Source organism: Rhinoraja longicauda, chromosome 9, assembly GCF_053455715.1.
Source record: "Rhinoraja longicauda isolate Sanriku21f chromosome 9, sRhiLon1.1, whole genome shotgun sequence".
Classification (NCBI taxonomy): Eukaryota; Metazoa; Chordata; class Chondrichthyes; order Rajiformes; family Arhynchobatidae; genus Rhinoraja; species Rhinoraja longicauda.
This window is the reverse complement of record NC_135961.1, coordinates 69735273-69753058: the sequence shown is the minus strand read 5'-3', so window position 1 is coordinate 69753058 and position 17786 is coordinate 69735273. Positions and strand designations below refer to the sequence as shown.

The 17786-nt window shown below is 40.9% G+C and overlaps 1 protein-coding gene across 4 annotated transcripts in view; it reads right to left on the bottom strand.

Annotated features, from left to right (window-relative positions):
• Window positions 1-17786, bottom strand: part of wdpcp (WD repeat containing planar cell polarity effector) — a 115411-nt gene that overhangs the window by 72279 nt on the left and 25346 nt on the right. For 3 of the 4 annotated variants that reach the window (XM_078405698.1, XM_078405697.1, XM_078405700.1), the window contains exons 2-7: window positions 7155-7304; window positions 4457-4541; window positions 3094-3138; window positions 2544-2594; window positions 1252-1322; window positions 942-1001 (exon numbers count right to left, since the gene is read on the bottom strand). In XM_078405698.1, the coding sequence (XP_078261824.1) occupies window positions 942-1001; window positions 1252-1322; window positions 2544-2594; window positions 3094-3138; window positions 4457-4517 (288 nt within the window). In that variant the 5' untranslated portion in view covers window positions 4518-4541; window positions 7155-7304. The remainder of the gene's footprint in view (window positions 1-941; window positions 1002-1251; window positions 1323-2543; window positions 2595-3093; window positions 3139-4456; window positions 4542-7154; window positions 7305-17786) is intronic. The other variant, XM_078405701.1, reaches the window with a different exon arrangement.

Sequence of the window (17786 nt, the reverse complement as noted above, 5' to 3'; positions counted from 1 at the left end):
CTCTCCGGGTGCAAGGAGATCAAGGCAGTGCCTCTCCAGTCTTTTTCAATGGGAGGACATGTTTATTTTCCTTAAAAAAGACGCTTCAGTATGTCGTTATTTGTTTTGTGCAATCAAGTGTACGTGTTTGTTTCAAAAGAAAAGTTTTTATTGTTTTTGAATTGCTGAACCATTCAGCCTTTGACAGTTCTGGCAGAAGTTGAAGTTGTAGCATTGTTGATTATCAATCATTTTTCTCAGTTTGGTGATGGGAACACACAAAAAAAAAGCTTCAGTGCGAGGCCCTACAACATACGAGACCTCACTGTGCTGGGCTGGACTGACATCACCTTCCTGCTGTAGGAGGATCTGACACATGCTTGTTTCTTTTATCCCTCCCCCACCAACCCAATCCCACCCGCGCCCCCACCCCCACCCCCAAGCTGACTGCGTGCACAAGAGCCACCATAATAATGAAACCTGATAGATAACATGGCACGTACCTAATCACTGGACCAACTTACCATATTTATCATTATCTATATACTAAAACTCCCGTTTGTTATCTTGTTTGTGACTGAACTTCAGCCAAAACGGTGCACGATAGCGCGACAATTTTAGGCCCACCTTACTCACCATTGTCACTTTAGTGATAATGCAAGTAATTTTATTGAAATTGGTGTTATATTTTTAACGTTATTCACATTTTAAAGTTTAAAAGGAGGGGAGGGGGAGGGGACGAGGGAGGAAGCAGGGGGGAAGGGGGGAGTGGGGGAGAAGGGAGAGGGGAGGGGGGGTTGAGAACAGAGGGGGGGGGAGGACAGGGTGCTGCACCAATGCAGGAGAGGTTTGGGCCCAACGGGTCCACTTTGTCTAGTATTATATATATGCAGCATTATTTATAACTACAAGAATGACTAATAAATTAAATCTACAGCCCAAAACCAATGTTGAATGTGTACCTGGCAAAGGTTCTTGTTCTTCCATTTGCTCAACACACAGCGACCGCACTGCAGCAGTTCCTGAAGGGGAATAAAAGCACAGGCGGCCATGTCAGAAGCACATGTTACCACCGACCGTCACAGCGTTCCAAATATCAGAGAAGACAAGCATGTGCCAGCAACAAACATGCAACTACTTCAGAACATACCACTGCATGAGAGGCCAGTTGTCATGAACTTTACCCCGCCTGATCCTCTACAAAAACCAAAGCTGTTGAAAGATAAATAAAGATGAAGAATCGTTTACTGAAAATTTGTAACGTGAAGGTACCTCAAACTCCTTGAGCGTGTCGCGAAATTTATCTGGCCGCTTGTTCTTGGGAGTCCATAAGTATTCACGAGCTAACAAACAAAATGCAAATTGATAAAATTAGATCCTAACATTTACCCTCGTCATTCCAAAACTCAGCACCAATAATTAAACTGACCGTGCCAACCAGATCCAAAATTTAGGAACACAATTTGAAAAAGAGACCAAACAAAAACAATAAATTAATAACATAGTAACCAGAGGATAGATTCAAGATAAAATGCAAAAAGAAAATCAGTGAATGGTGCAGTTTATTTTTGTAATGGTTTGCATAATCTGCAACTTGCTATCTGAAAGGTTGTAGTGTAAAGTGGTTCAACAGCAACCAATACATTTGGATAAGTACTTGAAAATTAAAAAGCTTCAAGCCATCAGGGAGCGATCAGGAGAATGGGTTAATCCGAGAGCTTTCTCAAAAAGCCTTCGGTGTCAATAGGCTAAAAGGCTTCCAGTGATGCATGATTCTATGAATCAATGTTAAACCAATTTGCAAGTTTCAGATTTAGCAGAGTGTTATACATATGGAACATTATTTTTAGATATACTATAGTGTAAAAAAGCAGGACAGGATTCAGTTGCACAGACTTTTTTATAGAGAAGGAGATTAATAAAAATGGGGAATCCTGGGTCAGAGATCAGCTCAGACACATTGCCTGCCCTCAATGGTATCTATTATAAGAAAGTAAATTGATCTACTGGCCTGACCTGATTATTGCTGTATTCCAGATGGCAGTAAATGTTCCAGAGGCATATATCTACCACTCTCCAGGATTCCCCGTTACGAATAAGATTGGATGAGATGTCTTAAATCTTGCATGAATAAAAGCATTCAGGCTAAGCAGTGTTACTCCTTTTTATTCTACTTTTTTTTGTTATATTCTCAAATTGTATCTTTGAGAAAAGTTCCCTTTTATTATCAAGACTAAAAACAATGGCCAACTGCGGAGCGCCGGGTTTTTATTGAACACTTGAAATTGTGGAATATTCAAACAACCTCAATAGGCATATGGCTTATATACTGATTGTGTGACTCGAGGGACACAGCAGTAGACAATATCCTATTACCATGGAACCCAGGACGACTAGGCTGCTACCCTTTGTCAGCGATTTATTCCAAAAAGCTTGCCTTTCCTTCAGAGAAAACCTGTAATATCCAAATTTAAATAAAAGAGAATCCCATTTGCTAAATGGGGGAAGGACGTTGGCTTCATTACTCCGAGCTTATGACATGGTTATAGTAACATGTGGCGTACCCTCAGTCAGATGCTGCTTCTCCTCTCGGTAACAGCAGTCCGCTGTGGAAACTACAAGAAGTTAAAATGAAAAAAAAGGCATGCTTAAATAGAAAGACTTGTTACTGGCAAAATACAAGACAATTGCTACAAATTTTAAAATGGTGAATCATTAAATGTAGATTAGGAGCAGTGCCCATCTGGTGTCAGCAACACAGTGGCGGAACTTAATCTCCTGGAAATGGGTGAAACCCAGCTTTGGAAAGAGCAGTAACATAAAAAGTAATGAATCGATTGTTCATTAACTGCTGCACAATTCATAACCATTCATTTTACACGCTCACTGCAGATGAATTTCTCCCTGAAGATTTTTGTACAAACCTGCATTTTAATCTGGTCTAAAAGAAACAAATGGTCATCTCAGAAGTCTTTAATGGCAATAAGGCTCTGGACTTTGTATACCATCAGTTGCATTTGGATGCCCTCTGCTGGAAAGTTCAGTGCTTCCATGGGAAGCTTCCCTGCCCACAGTTAATGAGTCTTCTGGCAGACCAGAGAAATATCAACTCACCTGATTCTTTTCTATCATAGTATTGAAAGATGCCAATGTCCGTATCTGCCATACAATTAGGAAAAGGAAACAAGCGAATATTTAAATAAAAAATTAAATCATACTTAAATATGACATACATATATTAAAAGGTCAAGTGATCAAGGTTTTGTTTGTATCTGAAAGTAGCATACATCTTTTAAAAAGCATAATTCCCTGTCAGTTTATTAGTACTGACTGTAAACTTTATACCTTGATCAAAATTTAGAACTGATTGCAACAACGTAAATTCAGTTTCATCACGCAAAAGAGCCATCTTTAAGTATCGAATTTACACATTGAATTTATATTGATACCTGCATACAACCTCACCTAACTGATAACATCTTTATTTCAATTACTTAACCTTAATTATAAAATATATTCTGGAATTTATCAAAGTCTTATACTTGGTAAATACAACACTTCTGAATTATAACTTTACTTTGTCTTTTTTTCTCACGAAGGATGAACTAATTTATTATCTAGTTCCACTGATTGTTATCTAATGGTTATATGTAATTTTGTGACACAATAACGTTAAATAGAAGGAGGAGCATAAGAAGCTTGTAGATGAGGCATGGAGATTGATAGCTGGTGTGTGTCAGGTTAACTATTAGCAACCCAAGTAGTAGAAATGCCTTGCTTTTAACATTAGTGTCTTATGTGGAGGATTGAAGTCTGCTGTTGTTTGTATTCCTGATTTCTATGCATAACAACCTTGAGTGCAGGCAGAGCTAAGTGTTATCACCAATGAATATCCTGTTAAGACTCAATGTAGATGTTTTAAGAAAAGTAGCCATTTGATATGGATAAAACCACAAGGAGGTTAAGAGTTAATGTTTCCAAGTTGAAAAAATTGAAAGAAATGCTAAATTAATTCACATTACAGCCATGACAATCATTCAAAATGTTCTTCACTAGTATTTTGAGATAACTCAAGGTTGCGTAAGGTGCTATTTATACAAAAAGTTTTTCAAGGGTTTTCATACAAAAGAGATTCACTTCAATTCAGCTTCCAGTTGATAGACTACAATTTAAAATGTTCCAATGGTTAAAAAAATGCAGCATCGACATTTATAAAATTGAAACAATAAAAATGCAGCTGTACCCGCATTGAAATATATTTTATATCGGTATTTCATTATTTTAATAACTTACCATAAATCTTAATTCTTTTTCAAAAGATAAATGCACTTTCCACAATAGAAAGCATAAATAGATTAAAAGCTAAGAGAAAAATGTGTTCCAACATGAAATAAAATGTATTGGAAATTAGATTCATTTGTAAAACAATGACACTGACAAAATAAAAGCAATCAGGATTTGGCAATGGTTGAATTACCCTTGACTTGTAAGGTGTTCTTCATAGACCACAGGTGGAGCTCAGTTAGACAGAAAGACATCTGATGGCAGATGGGAGCACAGATCTGTCAAAGCAAGAAACAACCCAATGTGTGAACATTAATCAGCCTCCATTAACAAAAACTGAAAATCTCTGGAAAGGGAATTGCAAAATGGTCCCTAATTAACGATAATTTAAGATGAAAATGTCAATAATCTGGGGACCAGTACACATTAACACATTTGACTTTTTTCCCCATTAGCTAACAAAAATCAGGAGCTGAACAGCAGTTTCTTTTCTCCCAAAGGAATTGCTTCTGATGTAAGCTGGGTCCACGTAAGCTCCAGAAGGTGGCATTATTTGGCAATCCATTAACTAATGTCTCAAGTTCCATCTATGCTTTCTGTAGCACTGAGTATTTTGGAGATAATAAAATGTTCTTTAATTTTGATTCTGACATGCTCACGGCATCGTTGTATTTCACTGGTGCAGAGGTAGAAAATGCTTTGGCAAAGTGGCAGATTGTGGGTTGGATGTACGATCCTTTACCAATGGCTGCATGGTTGTTAAGTTTAAACACCAGCACGGATCACTAGCGGTGATTGGCTTGTGTCAGTAGTGTCCACTCCATGGGATTCTGTGCTTACAAATGTCGACCATAAACAATAAAACACTCTTCCAGTTTTCCAAGTATGTTAGCAGACATTATATTTAATATTTCACTCCAAATTAAATTCATATTTAATTAAAATAGAACGACACCTCCTAAACAATTTACTCAAAAAATAATTTGTAGATAAAGTTAATTGGTAGAAGCAATTCATCGCAAGAATTGGATTTTTGTTTACAAAGTGAATTAAAATGTTACAATCATTATGTGTATTTCATGTCTTATGCAAACTGGTTTGATCTTCAAATGTTCAAAGCTACAAGTTTTGAATTGACACATAATTTGTGTGAATATAATCATAAATGATATGAATTGTTCCCAAATAAGAAATGTAAAAGACATTTTGCAACTTGAGAAACCATTGCAAGCAGCACAAACTGATCTCCGTTCCCTTTTCTGGTCCCCACTTTATTCACAACAATGACTCCATTTGAGCACTAATGGATTTCTATCATTCAAGCAGTCATTCTGCAAATGTAAGTCCCCATGCATCAGTGACCTATACCCTGTCAAAGGAAATAAACTAATACAACTGGGCAGCACGGTGGCGCAGCGGTAGAGTGGCTGCCTTACAGCGCCGGAGATACGGGTTCGATCCCGACAACGGGTGCTGTCTGCACGGAGTTTGTACGTTCTCCCCGTGACCTGCGTGGGTTTTCTCCGAGATCTTTAGTTTCCTCCCACACTAAGACGTACAGGTTTGTTGGTTAATAGGCTTAGTATAATCGTAAATTGTCCCTGGTGTGTGTAGGATAGTGTTAGTGTGCGGGGATTGCTGGTCGGTGCTGACTCGGTGGGCCGAAGGGCCTGTTTCCGTGCTGTATCTCTATGCTAAACTAAACAAAACAATCCAAACCTCGCAAAACTAAAGCAAATACTGGATCAAGAATGGGTGATATGACTATTTTTTCTGTTCCCAAGTCAATGGTCACATATGTCAACTCTATGTCCCCCACTTCTGACTTGAGATGATCTAACAGCAATCTCACAATCAAGCAGGAAATGTACAGGTTTGATTTCTGCTCCTATTTCACATGTTTAACATAACAATCAGTTCAACAAAAAAAGTATAAATGCTTAAAACATTTTTTTCCTCAAAATGATCCCTGTGCAGGATACCTTGTGAGGTGCAGTTTTTGACACAGTGGAAAGATATCCATTTGAAAAAAGATGCAGAATAGAGGATGAAGATTCATAAACTGTGCTATGTGGATTATCAGCTCAATTTGAAATTGTTATTTTATGTTTACATCTATATACTAAAACTCTTGTTTGTTTGTTCCTGAACTACAGCCAAAACGGTACACGATAGCGCGACAATTTCAGGCCCACCTTACTCACCGTTGTCCCTTTGGTGCTAATGGAAGAAGTTTCATTGAAATCGGTGTTATATTTTTTAAGTTATTCACATTTTAAAGTTTAAATCTATTTCCTAGGGGAGGAGTGAGGGGGAGAGGGGGGGGGTTGGAGGGATGGGGGGAAAGGGAGGGGGTGAGAGGTGAGGGGGGAGAGGGGAGTGGAGGAAGGGGAGTGGAGGAGGAGAGGGTGCTGCACCAATGCAGGAGAGGTTTGGGCCCAACGGGTCCACTTGGTCTAGTTTTCTTTAAAACTCATTAACATCACAAGAAATTGAAGCAAGAGGATGCCATAAAACTCCAACTTTCAATCAGATAATCGATGTGATCCTGGACTCAATTCCACGCCTGCTTGATTCCATAACCTTTCTTTCCCCCTCTGGTCTTAAAGCCTGTCCACCACGGTGTCAATCATACTTCAATGTTCTGCCCCCACAGCTCTCTCGGTGGAGAACTCTAATGACACTCAAGCCTTTGAAAGCAGATATATCTCTTTATCTCAGTCTTAAATGGACCAGTCTTTGCACCAAATCTGTGGCCCCTATTTTTGGATTGGCCTGCCAAAGGAAAATTCTCTGTATCTCCCCTGTCAAACGTATCCTTGTTCTTCTAAATTCCATAGATTAGAGGTCCAAGTTGTTCATTTATTTCTCATAAATTAACGTCTTCATACCTTTACTCAATCCAGTGAGCCTTCTTTGCACTTCCTTCAATTATATTCTTTCTTAAATAAAGAAGTCCACAGTAACCCACGGGACACAAGGATGCCGGAATCTTCAGCCAAACATAAAGTGCTGGAGTAACTCAACGGGTCAGGCAGCATCTGTGGAGGGAATGGACAAAAATGTTTTGGGCTGTGAAACTTCTTCAGACTGATCGTAGTGGTGGTTGAAAGTTTGGCAAGTGATAGGTGAATAAAGGTGAGGGGGGTGAAGAGTGTTCAGAATTAAATATGCTCAAAATAGAGTGAAATAGGCTTCCATAGGAGCAAGTGATAACAATAATACTGTTAAAAATAATGGGCTATTGATAAGATGCATGCAAACGGCATCACACAATGGACTAGTTTATTTTGAAATATTTAAACATATCAACGTTTACAATCCAGTTTGAACAGTTACACCAGCCTAAACGATCTATACACTGGTTGCAAAACTGAAAGGGCTTAACTACCATAAATAGTAATGACACAGGAATTTTATGACACTGTAAATATTCCTGTACCTGCAATGCAAATAGATTTGTATTCACAATTATTTGTGAATGGGCCCCTCTGGAAGCAGGTCGTATCAAGACTTAATGATAAAAATGGGCTATTCGTGAGATGGACGCTAACAGGACATCACATGATGGATTAATTTACTTTCAAATGGTTAAACATATTCTCTATTTGGCCAACACAATTACCAAATAGGTCCTGGTTTAACATCCTCTTGCAAGCAGAAAGATTCTGATGTAAAGTTGCTCTTTTTAATCGGCAGGCAAAGATCCAGGATGAAACCTCTTTGTAATACTTAAGAATATCAGATTAGTTAACCAGACATCCTTTTAAAATTAACTTTTCAGAGCTTTTAATTCAAATTTAAATCCTATTTTTTCCTGATACAATCAATTGGTTTCATGTTTAATAATGAGTGACAAGAGTGATGCTATCAGATTTGACAGTAATAATCTTTGCTGTTTTTAATGAAACGGGGAGGTAACTGAGAAGTGGAAACATATTGTATTGCGTTGCAAAAGCCTATTCTTTTGAACACATTTAACTCCATTTTGACCCCCACCCTCCCAAATGGGCTTACTTTAGTCATTGATGCAGAAGGTGACTTACTGCCTCTGACAACACTGTGCGATCAGCTGTCATGCCTGATGTGTGAACAGTCAGGTTCTACAAGTTGCCTCAGCATCCAGAGACAGAACCCTTTGTCACTCCAAGGACCGCACGACACTATTAAACCATCCCTGCTACTTAAAGTTTTGCTGAAGGGAAAAGGGACATTGTGTCATTGTTTACATTTATTTTCTCTCAAATTGCTATAATTTCTCTATTACGGACATGCTGCAAATTATTTTTTTGTCTCAGCGTAACACTTTGTGATAATTTGCACTTGTGTGACATTCAGCAAGAGGAAAGGTCACAGCACTCATCAGTGTGGGCATCAAAGTCCTGACATTCAAATCAATTTAACCATGTCCATGGTTATCTTAGAAGAATTTTGTTTGAAAGCTATAGTGCCATTGAGACTTTTTTATTGCAATCTTTCTGCACAAAGAGCAAGTACATATAAAACTAGCTTCTCTGGCTTATGTCCTACAATATGGTTGTGTGTATTTCATTACAGTAGTTGCATTATTGTTACATTTAATAGTTAGAATTAAAGACAATATGAGTATATTGTTCCATAAATTTTCACGTGAAAGAGCAGTTTTGATTTATATTGCTATTTAATGTCCATGTGATATTTGAATACATAGGAGTTTACAGTTTACTGTTTAGTTTATTGTCACATGTACCAAGATACAGTGAAAAGCTTTTGTTACGTGCTATCCAGTCAGCAGAAAGACAATACATTATTACAATCGAGCCATTTACAGGGTATAGATACATGATAAGGGAATAACGTTTAGTGCAAGGTAAAGCCAGCAACTCCGATCAAGGATTGACTATCCCAACATTTAAGAAACAATTAGATAGGTACTTGGATGGGACAGTTTTGGAGAGATATGGACCAAACGCGGACAGGTGGGACTAGTGTAGCTGGGATATGTTGGCCGATGTGGGCAAGTTGGGCCGAAGGGCCTGTTTCCACACTGTTTCACTCTATGCTTTTATGATAGTCCGAGGGTCACCAAATAGGTAAATAGTAGTTCAGCACCTCTCTGGTTATGGAAGTTTGATTCAGTTGCCTGATAGCAGCTGGGAAGAAACTGTCCCTGAATCTCAAGATGTGCGTTTTCACATAAAAATCCACCCAACGCATACTCATGTCTTCAGCTGCACCAGAGAGTGAATAACTAACACATAAACTCTCTTTTATCATGTTGTGACATTCACTGCATTACCCAGCCATCCATCAAAAATATCTATTTTAGGCAACATTTTATTTACTAACATTTCTCAGATACATATATAGTTTGAGATATCACAAACAAATGAGTGATAATTATGAAGTTATGATGGAGGCAAAAATAAACATTATATATTACAAGATTGTAAGGGGGCCATAAATGCTTCACTTGGTACTGAATAACAATGTTAAAAAGTACAAAAAAGTGAAAGAGAAATGAGAAAGCTACATATAGGGAAAAAAGAATATCAACTGTTAACAAAAGACATAAAAATGTAAATTGCAGAAGAATTTGGCTATGTTACAGAAACTGTACAAAATCACCTCCAGTCACTTTTATGGAACTATTGTAAAATGTTATCAGACTCCTGAAAATTTGGATAGGAGTCCTGAAGTCTGACAATTATCCATTCAAGGGATATGCAATTAGTTTATTGTACACCTGAAACAACCTCTGTTCTCCTCAGACAGAATGAATCCCCATCAAACGTTGTGACAAGCTGTCAACCTGATGCAAGACACCCAACACCCAGCTTATTACTACACCATGCTTATTATCTTTCTTGACATTCCATTTAAAGTCATGTGCAAACTTGTGTACAGTATAAAATAAACCCTACACTAGTGCTCTTCAATGCAGCAAAAACAATACTGCCTAGAATAGTTTGTGTGCCGCATAGAGTGGGATAAGGGTGGCACAGTGGCACAGCGATAGAGTTGCTGCTTTACAGTGCCACAGACCCAGGCTCGATGCTGACTATGGGTACTGTCTGTACGGAGTTTACATGTTCCCCCCCGTGATCATGTGCGTTTCTTCCGGGTGCTCTGGTTTCCTCCCACATTCCAATGACGTGCAGATTTGTAGGTTAATTGGCTTCTATAAATTGCCTTGGTGTGTGGGATGGTATTATGTGTAGTGGTGACCGCTGGTCCGTGCTGACTCATTGGGCGAAGGGCCTGTTTCCGTGCTGTATCTCTTATCTAAACTAAGCAGCTGCACACAAATGACTGAGGCCTTGGGTGAGTGTGTGTGTAACTGGGGATTTCTGCAACCAGCTTATCTTTTGGTTTGTAACCAAAAATGTACTGCCCAGTATTCTGGTTGGAGGCCATGACTTGGGATGGAATATAGTGGGGACTGTGATTACACGGGATAGATAGAGGTCCAAGATCCTCAATGGAAAGGGTCATGGAATGATGGGATGGAGGTGAGTCGGTAACCTAGCAGGCAGGTCTCCTGGTGCTGCATAATGCTGGAACACCCCAGAGTACACAACCTCACGTGTCCCCGGGGCAACATGACCTTAATTTCTCTTCAAAGCTCCAAAAGGATGCAAAGCTGGTGGCACATACACAGAAGTGCTGGTCAAGTTTTCAGAGCAAAGGCAAATGACCTAAAAACTATTGATATTGCATTTCGCCCCAGGTTAAAAAATTGATTGCATAATGCCGAGAAATAATGCATCACATAATGCACAGCATTATGAAAATGGACAGCTAGGCAAAATAAATATCTTCTAGGAAAATGTAACAGATAATCTCTATCCAGTGAACACAGATTTCTTTTCCACTTAAACAGGTGCAAAACTTATCAATATCTCATCTGAATGAGTTTTAAGCAGAGAAAGATTATGTAGTAATATAAGAAAGGGTAAAATGTCATTGTTGGGCACTAGAACTACAGTGACATGAGACCATCCATGGTGATGCTCCATTGTACAATGCAGTTGAACGTTTGGCAGGCAGTACAAATTAAGATCCAATGTCTCTGTACTGTCTCTGTACAAAGGTGTACCTCTACACCTGTATTTGAACACCACACGCTCTTTACATCTAACCAATGAAAGGCAATGTTTAAATTAAAGTAACATTATCACAGAATTACTTCAAATTAAGGAATGGGCCCAAGAATGTTCAAAATTGGCAAAGGAGCCTTGGAGGGACTAAAGAGCAGCAAACATCATTATACATCATCTTCACTTTGTTTCGCCAGGATTGGGCCAGATCCTCGTGTTAATTTCAAATGAATTTAAAGGAGTTAGTTACATGGTTCCACATGTCTAGCCAACACCTGCAAATAGTCAAAGAGACAAGAAATTGGAACGCACAAAATGAGAAAGTATACTGACGACGGCAACTCTTTTATCTTCTTGGCTTTATCTATCTTGGATTGAAACCACCATCTGCAGTTCCTTCCTACGCAGCAACTATTTTACTGTGGCTCGGTTGGTTCTGTCCAACCTGAAGTGCAGTGTTTAGATGGTGAATTCATATCACATCAACCATGATCTTATTGAATGGCAGAGCAGACTTGAGGGGCGAAGTGGGAAAGTCCTGCTCCTAATTCTTTTCTTTGTATGTTTATACACTGCAGAAATGAAATCACCAGGATGTTCAGAACATGGAGTTTGAAAAGATGAGTACTCCAGCACAATCATTCATATGATCCACAGAACCTATTGCTTCCAACTATTAAGTTGTGAATACACATTTATACTATGACTTATGTTCATAAATTGTATCACAAGTAAAATTCTATCACTTGTATCACAAGTATCACAGTGGCAGAGTTTGTGGTTGATGATGTAAATTTTGCTGCAACATTCAGTTGATACTGTACTGCCAATTGGAGCCAAAATAGATTTATCTGAATTTTTATGTTGCCAACAAAAGATAAACGAGAGCTTAGCAACAGGAAGAATCGGTACTCTTCTCCTGATTTAATACCCACACACAGTTCCGCACTGCGACAGCCCACCGCCATTCCACAATATACATGGGGATAGGTAAAGGCATACAGGTCTTTCCACCGACCTCAATCACCCACCAATCCTGGACCATCTCAACACATGCAAATCATCCATACAGCAACACTGGCTAGTTCCACCCACCCAACACCCAAACCCTCCCACTGTTCCACTCAACCACCCATGAACACTTGCTTCCCATGACTCCCAACCACAAACCCCACTTCATAGAAACACAGCCCGTCCGTGCACATGCACATTCCTAGCTCTTCCACCCAGCTATTGATAGAGTCATAGAGTCCTACAGCACAGAAAGAGGCCCTTCGGCCCATCGTGTCCGCGCTGCCCGTTACCAAGCACAGTCTAATTTTAATCCCATTTTCCCGCATTTGGACCGTAGCCCTGAATGTTGTAGCATTTCAAGTGCCCATCCAAATGCCTCTTAAACGTTGTGAGTGTTCCCGCCTCCACCACCACCCCAGGCAGTGAGTTCCAGACTCCAACCACCCTCTGGGTGAAAAAGTTCTTTCTCACATCCCCCCGAAACCTCCCTCCCTTTACCCTGTATCTATGTCCCCTCGTTGTTGAAATTGGAAGGGTCTGAAGAAGAGTCCCGACCCAAAACGCCACCCATACCTTCTCTCCTTGCTGCCTGTCCCACTGAGTAACTCCAGCATTTTGTGTCTATCTTCGGTTTGAACCAGCATCTGCAGTTCCTTCCTACACATTATTGTATCAAGACTATTCACTTTATGGCCAACAGTGAGTGCAGATATGGGTGTACAGTCAGTCAATTGTTCTTGGTTCTGGGTGCTTCCATTTTTTGATATTATCTTATCACATTGGTCCCTAGTGACTTTGACAACACAAAGCATCCATCCCACCCCCCACATTGTAAGTTCAGAAGTGTCCATCTTATGTGTGTCCTCGTGGGTCTGGGTGGCTTATGTTATGTTTGGGTAAGAGGATCAACTCCTCCTCTTCATCGTGTCCACCAAGATGTCCAGAGCCACACGTATAAAACAGTAATGCCCGTTCTCTGCTTGCTCCAACAAGTCTTGCTGCATTGTTCATAACGCTTTGAAATTATTTTAATTGGAAGAAATACGTTTTCTTAAAAGGCAGAGGTCTGTTTACAATTAGCCAGATGGCTTCAACTGATGTGAGCCACTCATAAACCTACGCCCGTTGAATGTGTCAAAATGACAAAGAGCATGATTTTGATGTTGGGATACTATATTTACAATAATGAGGGCGAGAGCACAGATTTTACCTGCAATCTGCTCCAGGTCAAACTAGTGTAGGTTAAATTACACATCACATGCATAAAAGTCTTTCAATGCAAGATTTCTAGCACTATTAATTTCCCAGTCTTCACGACTGCTGACAAGGTCTTTGGTAGTAGATACCCAATATTGCTTCTGGCAAAAATGGGGTGGACCACTGGCTGGGGGGGGGGGGGGGGGTGAGGGGGAAGGGGGGGAAGGAGTGGGAAGGGGGGGGAAGGAGTGGGAATGGCTTTGTGGTGGATCAATTATTAGTGACCATTTGGCAACAATTAGACTAAATAAGAAGGCTGGCAGAAATCTACAAAGTTTGTTCCATGCAGCTACATCGAATAGCCTGGGAAATAAATAAAAGATGCACACAATGTTGATTTTAAGTCCACTGAAATCCTACATTCAGCTGCAGAACCAACAGAGTTATTTTCCTCTTATTAAGGAGGATAATTTGGGAAGGCAGTCATCCCTTATTTACATTGTTGCATAACAGAGTACCATTTGGCTGAACAATGATTAGTTTAGTTTAGTTTAGAGATACAGCATGGAAACAGGCCCTTTCGGCCCACCGGGTTTGCGCCGGCCAGCGATCCCCGCACACTAACACTATCCTACACACACTAGGGACATTTTTTACATTTACCAAGCCAATTAACCTACAAAGCTGTAAGTATTTAGAGAGTGGGAGGAAACCATAGATCTGAGAAAACCCACGCAGGTTACGGGGAGAAGGTACAAACTCTGTACAGACAGCGCCCGTAGTCGGGATCGAACCCGGGTCTCTGGCGCTGCATACGGTTAATTGGCTTGGTAAATGTAACAAATGTCCCTAGTGTGTGTAGGATAGTGTTAATGTGCGGGGATCGCTGGTCGGCGCAAACCCGGTGGGCCGAAAGGGCCTGTTTCCATGCTGTATCTCTAAACTAAACTAAACTAAACTAATAATTACAATAGAAAAAATATGATCCTTGCTGTGAAATTCTGGCCAAAGTCACACTAACAAAATGGCGAGCAAATCAAGACAGTGTGCGAGGAAACTTCCAAACTAATTAAAGAGCTGGGAGCAGGGCATTAAAGATTAGCACCACAGATGTTTATTTCCTTTATATCACCTGTCTTATTTTGAAGAAAGTCAGAGGTGATATGAATGAAGCACTTAAGATCAAGAGGAGCTTAGAAACGCAGATTCTGATTAATTTTGTTCACAGCAGAAATATTTATGAAAATCTGTACAACAATTGTGCAGGATAATTTTTAATATAATTACTACCTCTAAAGATTTCTTGAAGTCAGTTGTGGCTGGAGGCCAGAAGTAGAGGAAGGATTAAAGCTGCTGTCCAAAATGAGATTGAAGAGATAGATTTAAAGAGATTTTTGAAGGAGGGAAGTAAGAAAAAGAAAAGTGGTCACACAAAAGTGAGACAGTATAATTGAGTCTGATAAAGCATGTGGATGGCTGTGACAAATAATGCAAGAAAGCAAAGAGGACAGGGCAAGGATTGTGCTCTCTGGGCACTGTCACCTTGACAAATACAGTCTCAGTGAAAATGTAGAAACCAGGAACGGCAGAAGCTGGTTTATTCGAAAGATAGACACAAAGTGCTGGAGTAACTCAGCGAGTCAGGCAGCATCTCTGGAGAAAAAGGGTGGGTGACATTTTGGGTCAGGACCCTTCTTCAGACTGAAAGTAGGGGTGGTGGGGGTGAAGAGCTGGAGGCGAGAAAACACCAGGATCAATCAGGGCCAGCCACAAAAGACCTCAGGCAAGGCGGTGCCTGGTAAACCCATTGTTGGCTAGGGAGGTGTGATCTCAAGAGGAAAACAATGTGGACAACTGTGGGACTGGTAAAATGACAGGGTGGAAGAATGGGCAAGGGGGATGGGGAGGGGAGTAGGTAGAAGTTACTTAAAATTGGAGAATTCAATGTTCATACCGCTGGGGTGTTAGCTACCTATCTAATTTGCATGTGGCTTCACTCTAACAAAGGAGGAGAACCAGGAGAGAAAGGTCAGTACGGGAATGGGAAGGGGAGTTGAAATGGTTGGCAACCGGGAGGTCCTGTAGGCCAAGCCGGGCCGTGCGCAAGTGTTCAGCAAAACTGTCAGCGAGTCTGTGTTTGGTCTTGCCAATGTACAGAAGCCCACATCGGGAACAGCGGCTGCAGTAGATGAGGTACATGTGAACCTCTGTCTAACCAGAAAGGACTATCAGAGTCCCTGGATGGAGTCAATGGAGGAGGTTTATAGTCACGTGTACCGAGGTACATGAAAAGCTTTTGTCGTGTGCTATCCAGTCAGCAGAAAGACAATACATGATTACAATCAAGCCATTTACAGCATATAGGTATATGACAAGGGCATAGCGTTTAGTGCAAGGCAAAGCCAGTGTGCGACTGGTCCTTGATTATGCTGCTGGCCTTGCCGAGGCAGCGTGAGGTACAAATGGAGTCAATGGAAGGGAGGATGGTTTGTGCGATGGTCTGGGCTGCGCCCACAATTTGTGCTCCGTCTCATCATTATTTGACATCCGGCCCACATGGTGGCCTCGTCTGCAAATTTGTAAATGGAATTAGATTTGTTAATGGCTGCACAGTGGTGGGTGTACAAGGAGTAAAGAAGGGGGCTGAGAACACATCCTTGTGGAGCATGAGTGTTGAGGATTATCAGATTGAGCTATTAGGACAGGTGTTGAATCTCCTCCGGTTGCAGGGGAAAGTACCATGAATGGTGGTGGTTCGGGTCTCAGTGATGATGTCAGGGCAGGAATTAGATTAAAGGGAAGACACAAAATGCTGATGTATCCAGCATCAGATTAGTTTGAAGAAAAGTCCCAACCCAAAACGACACCTATCCTTGTTCTCCAGGGATGCTGCCTGACCCGCTGAGTTACTCCAGCATTTTGTGTCTTTCCTTGGTAAAGCAGCATCTGCAGTTCCTTGTTTCTACGTTCTGGATTAAGGCACATACAAAGGAAAAATGGGAGGGTGGAGATGTGTTAGATGTTGACAACAGACCCGGATCTTGGAGGCAAAAAAAGCTTCAAAGTACTTTGAGAACGGAGGGTTTGAGTGGAATGAGGGCTTGAGGGGAATGTTCTTTTCCATCAGAAATGATGCCAGATATCTTGTAAAGCATGGAAATCAAGCTCATTTATCTACCGTTTTTCAATTCTTCAGTATATCCCAAAGTGCGTCAGATAATATCTAGGCTAAAATAAAAAATGAAAATGCTGCAAATACTCAGCAGATTGTCTTATCTGTGGGGGAAATAAACATTAACGCTTCAGGTCATACAGTCCCTTCTTCCAAAATGGGAAGGAGACAACAGAGGTTGATGAAGCTTCACAGAAGGCAAAGAGAGGGTGGCATGTCTATCACAGGGTAAAGCCAGGGCGACCATGGGATAATCTGTAAACGCCGTTATCTAGTCAACCAGAGAGCAAGAACAAAGACAAATGAAGGTAGGAGTTACAAAATACAGAAAAAGAAGTCATGCCCCGCAAGCAGGATGAGGTATTTCCAGAGAAATCAAATAAAAGGGTAAAAAGCAAACAAGCTGAGCCAATATCACAGATGGATGAATGATATCGACAGAGAAATGTCACTTGAAGTTGTGGGATTCAATAGGCCTTCAAGCTTGTGTTGGGCCTCACAGTAACATTGTAGGAGGCCACAGACAAAGAGGACACACAGGGAATGGGATGGATAATTACAGTGGCAGGCGATGGGAAGTTCGGGCGAGCCTCTCTGAACTCTGGAGAAACCAAATGCAGATAAAGTGACTGCACTGCAGAGGAGACCACATTGCGAATACCAAGTGGAAATGCAAGCGAATTGTTGTTTCACTGGGAAAGACCAAGTACCAGGATACTGGGAAACAACCTCAGCACTTGGGAGTCTCTTGCTCTGGACCGTCCAACCTGGCATAGCAAGCTCACCACAGGAGCCCGTGCAGCAGAGAACAGACGCACTGCTGAGGCCCAGAGGAAACGCACCGCGCGCAAGGCCCGGGCTACCTCCACTTCCACTGCAGCAGCCATCCACTTGTGTCCTACATGTGGGCGTGCCTTCCGGACCCGGATTGGCTTCACCAGTCACTTCCGGACCCACAGTCAGCAATCCTCCAACTGAAAGTGAAGTCATGGTCATCTTCCAACCCGAAGGACAAACAACAACAACATGGGAGATTTCAACATGCAGGTAGAGTGGGAAAA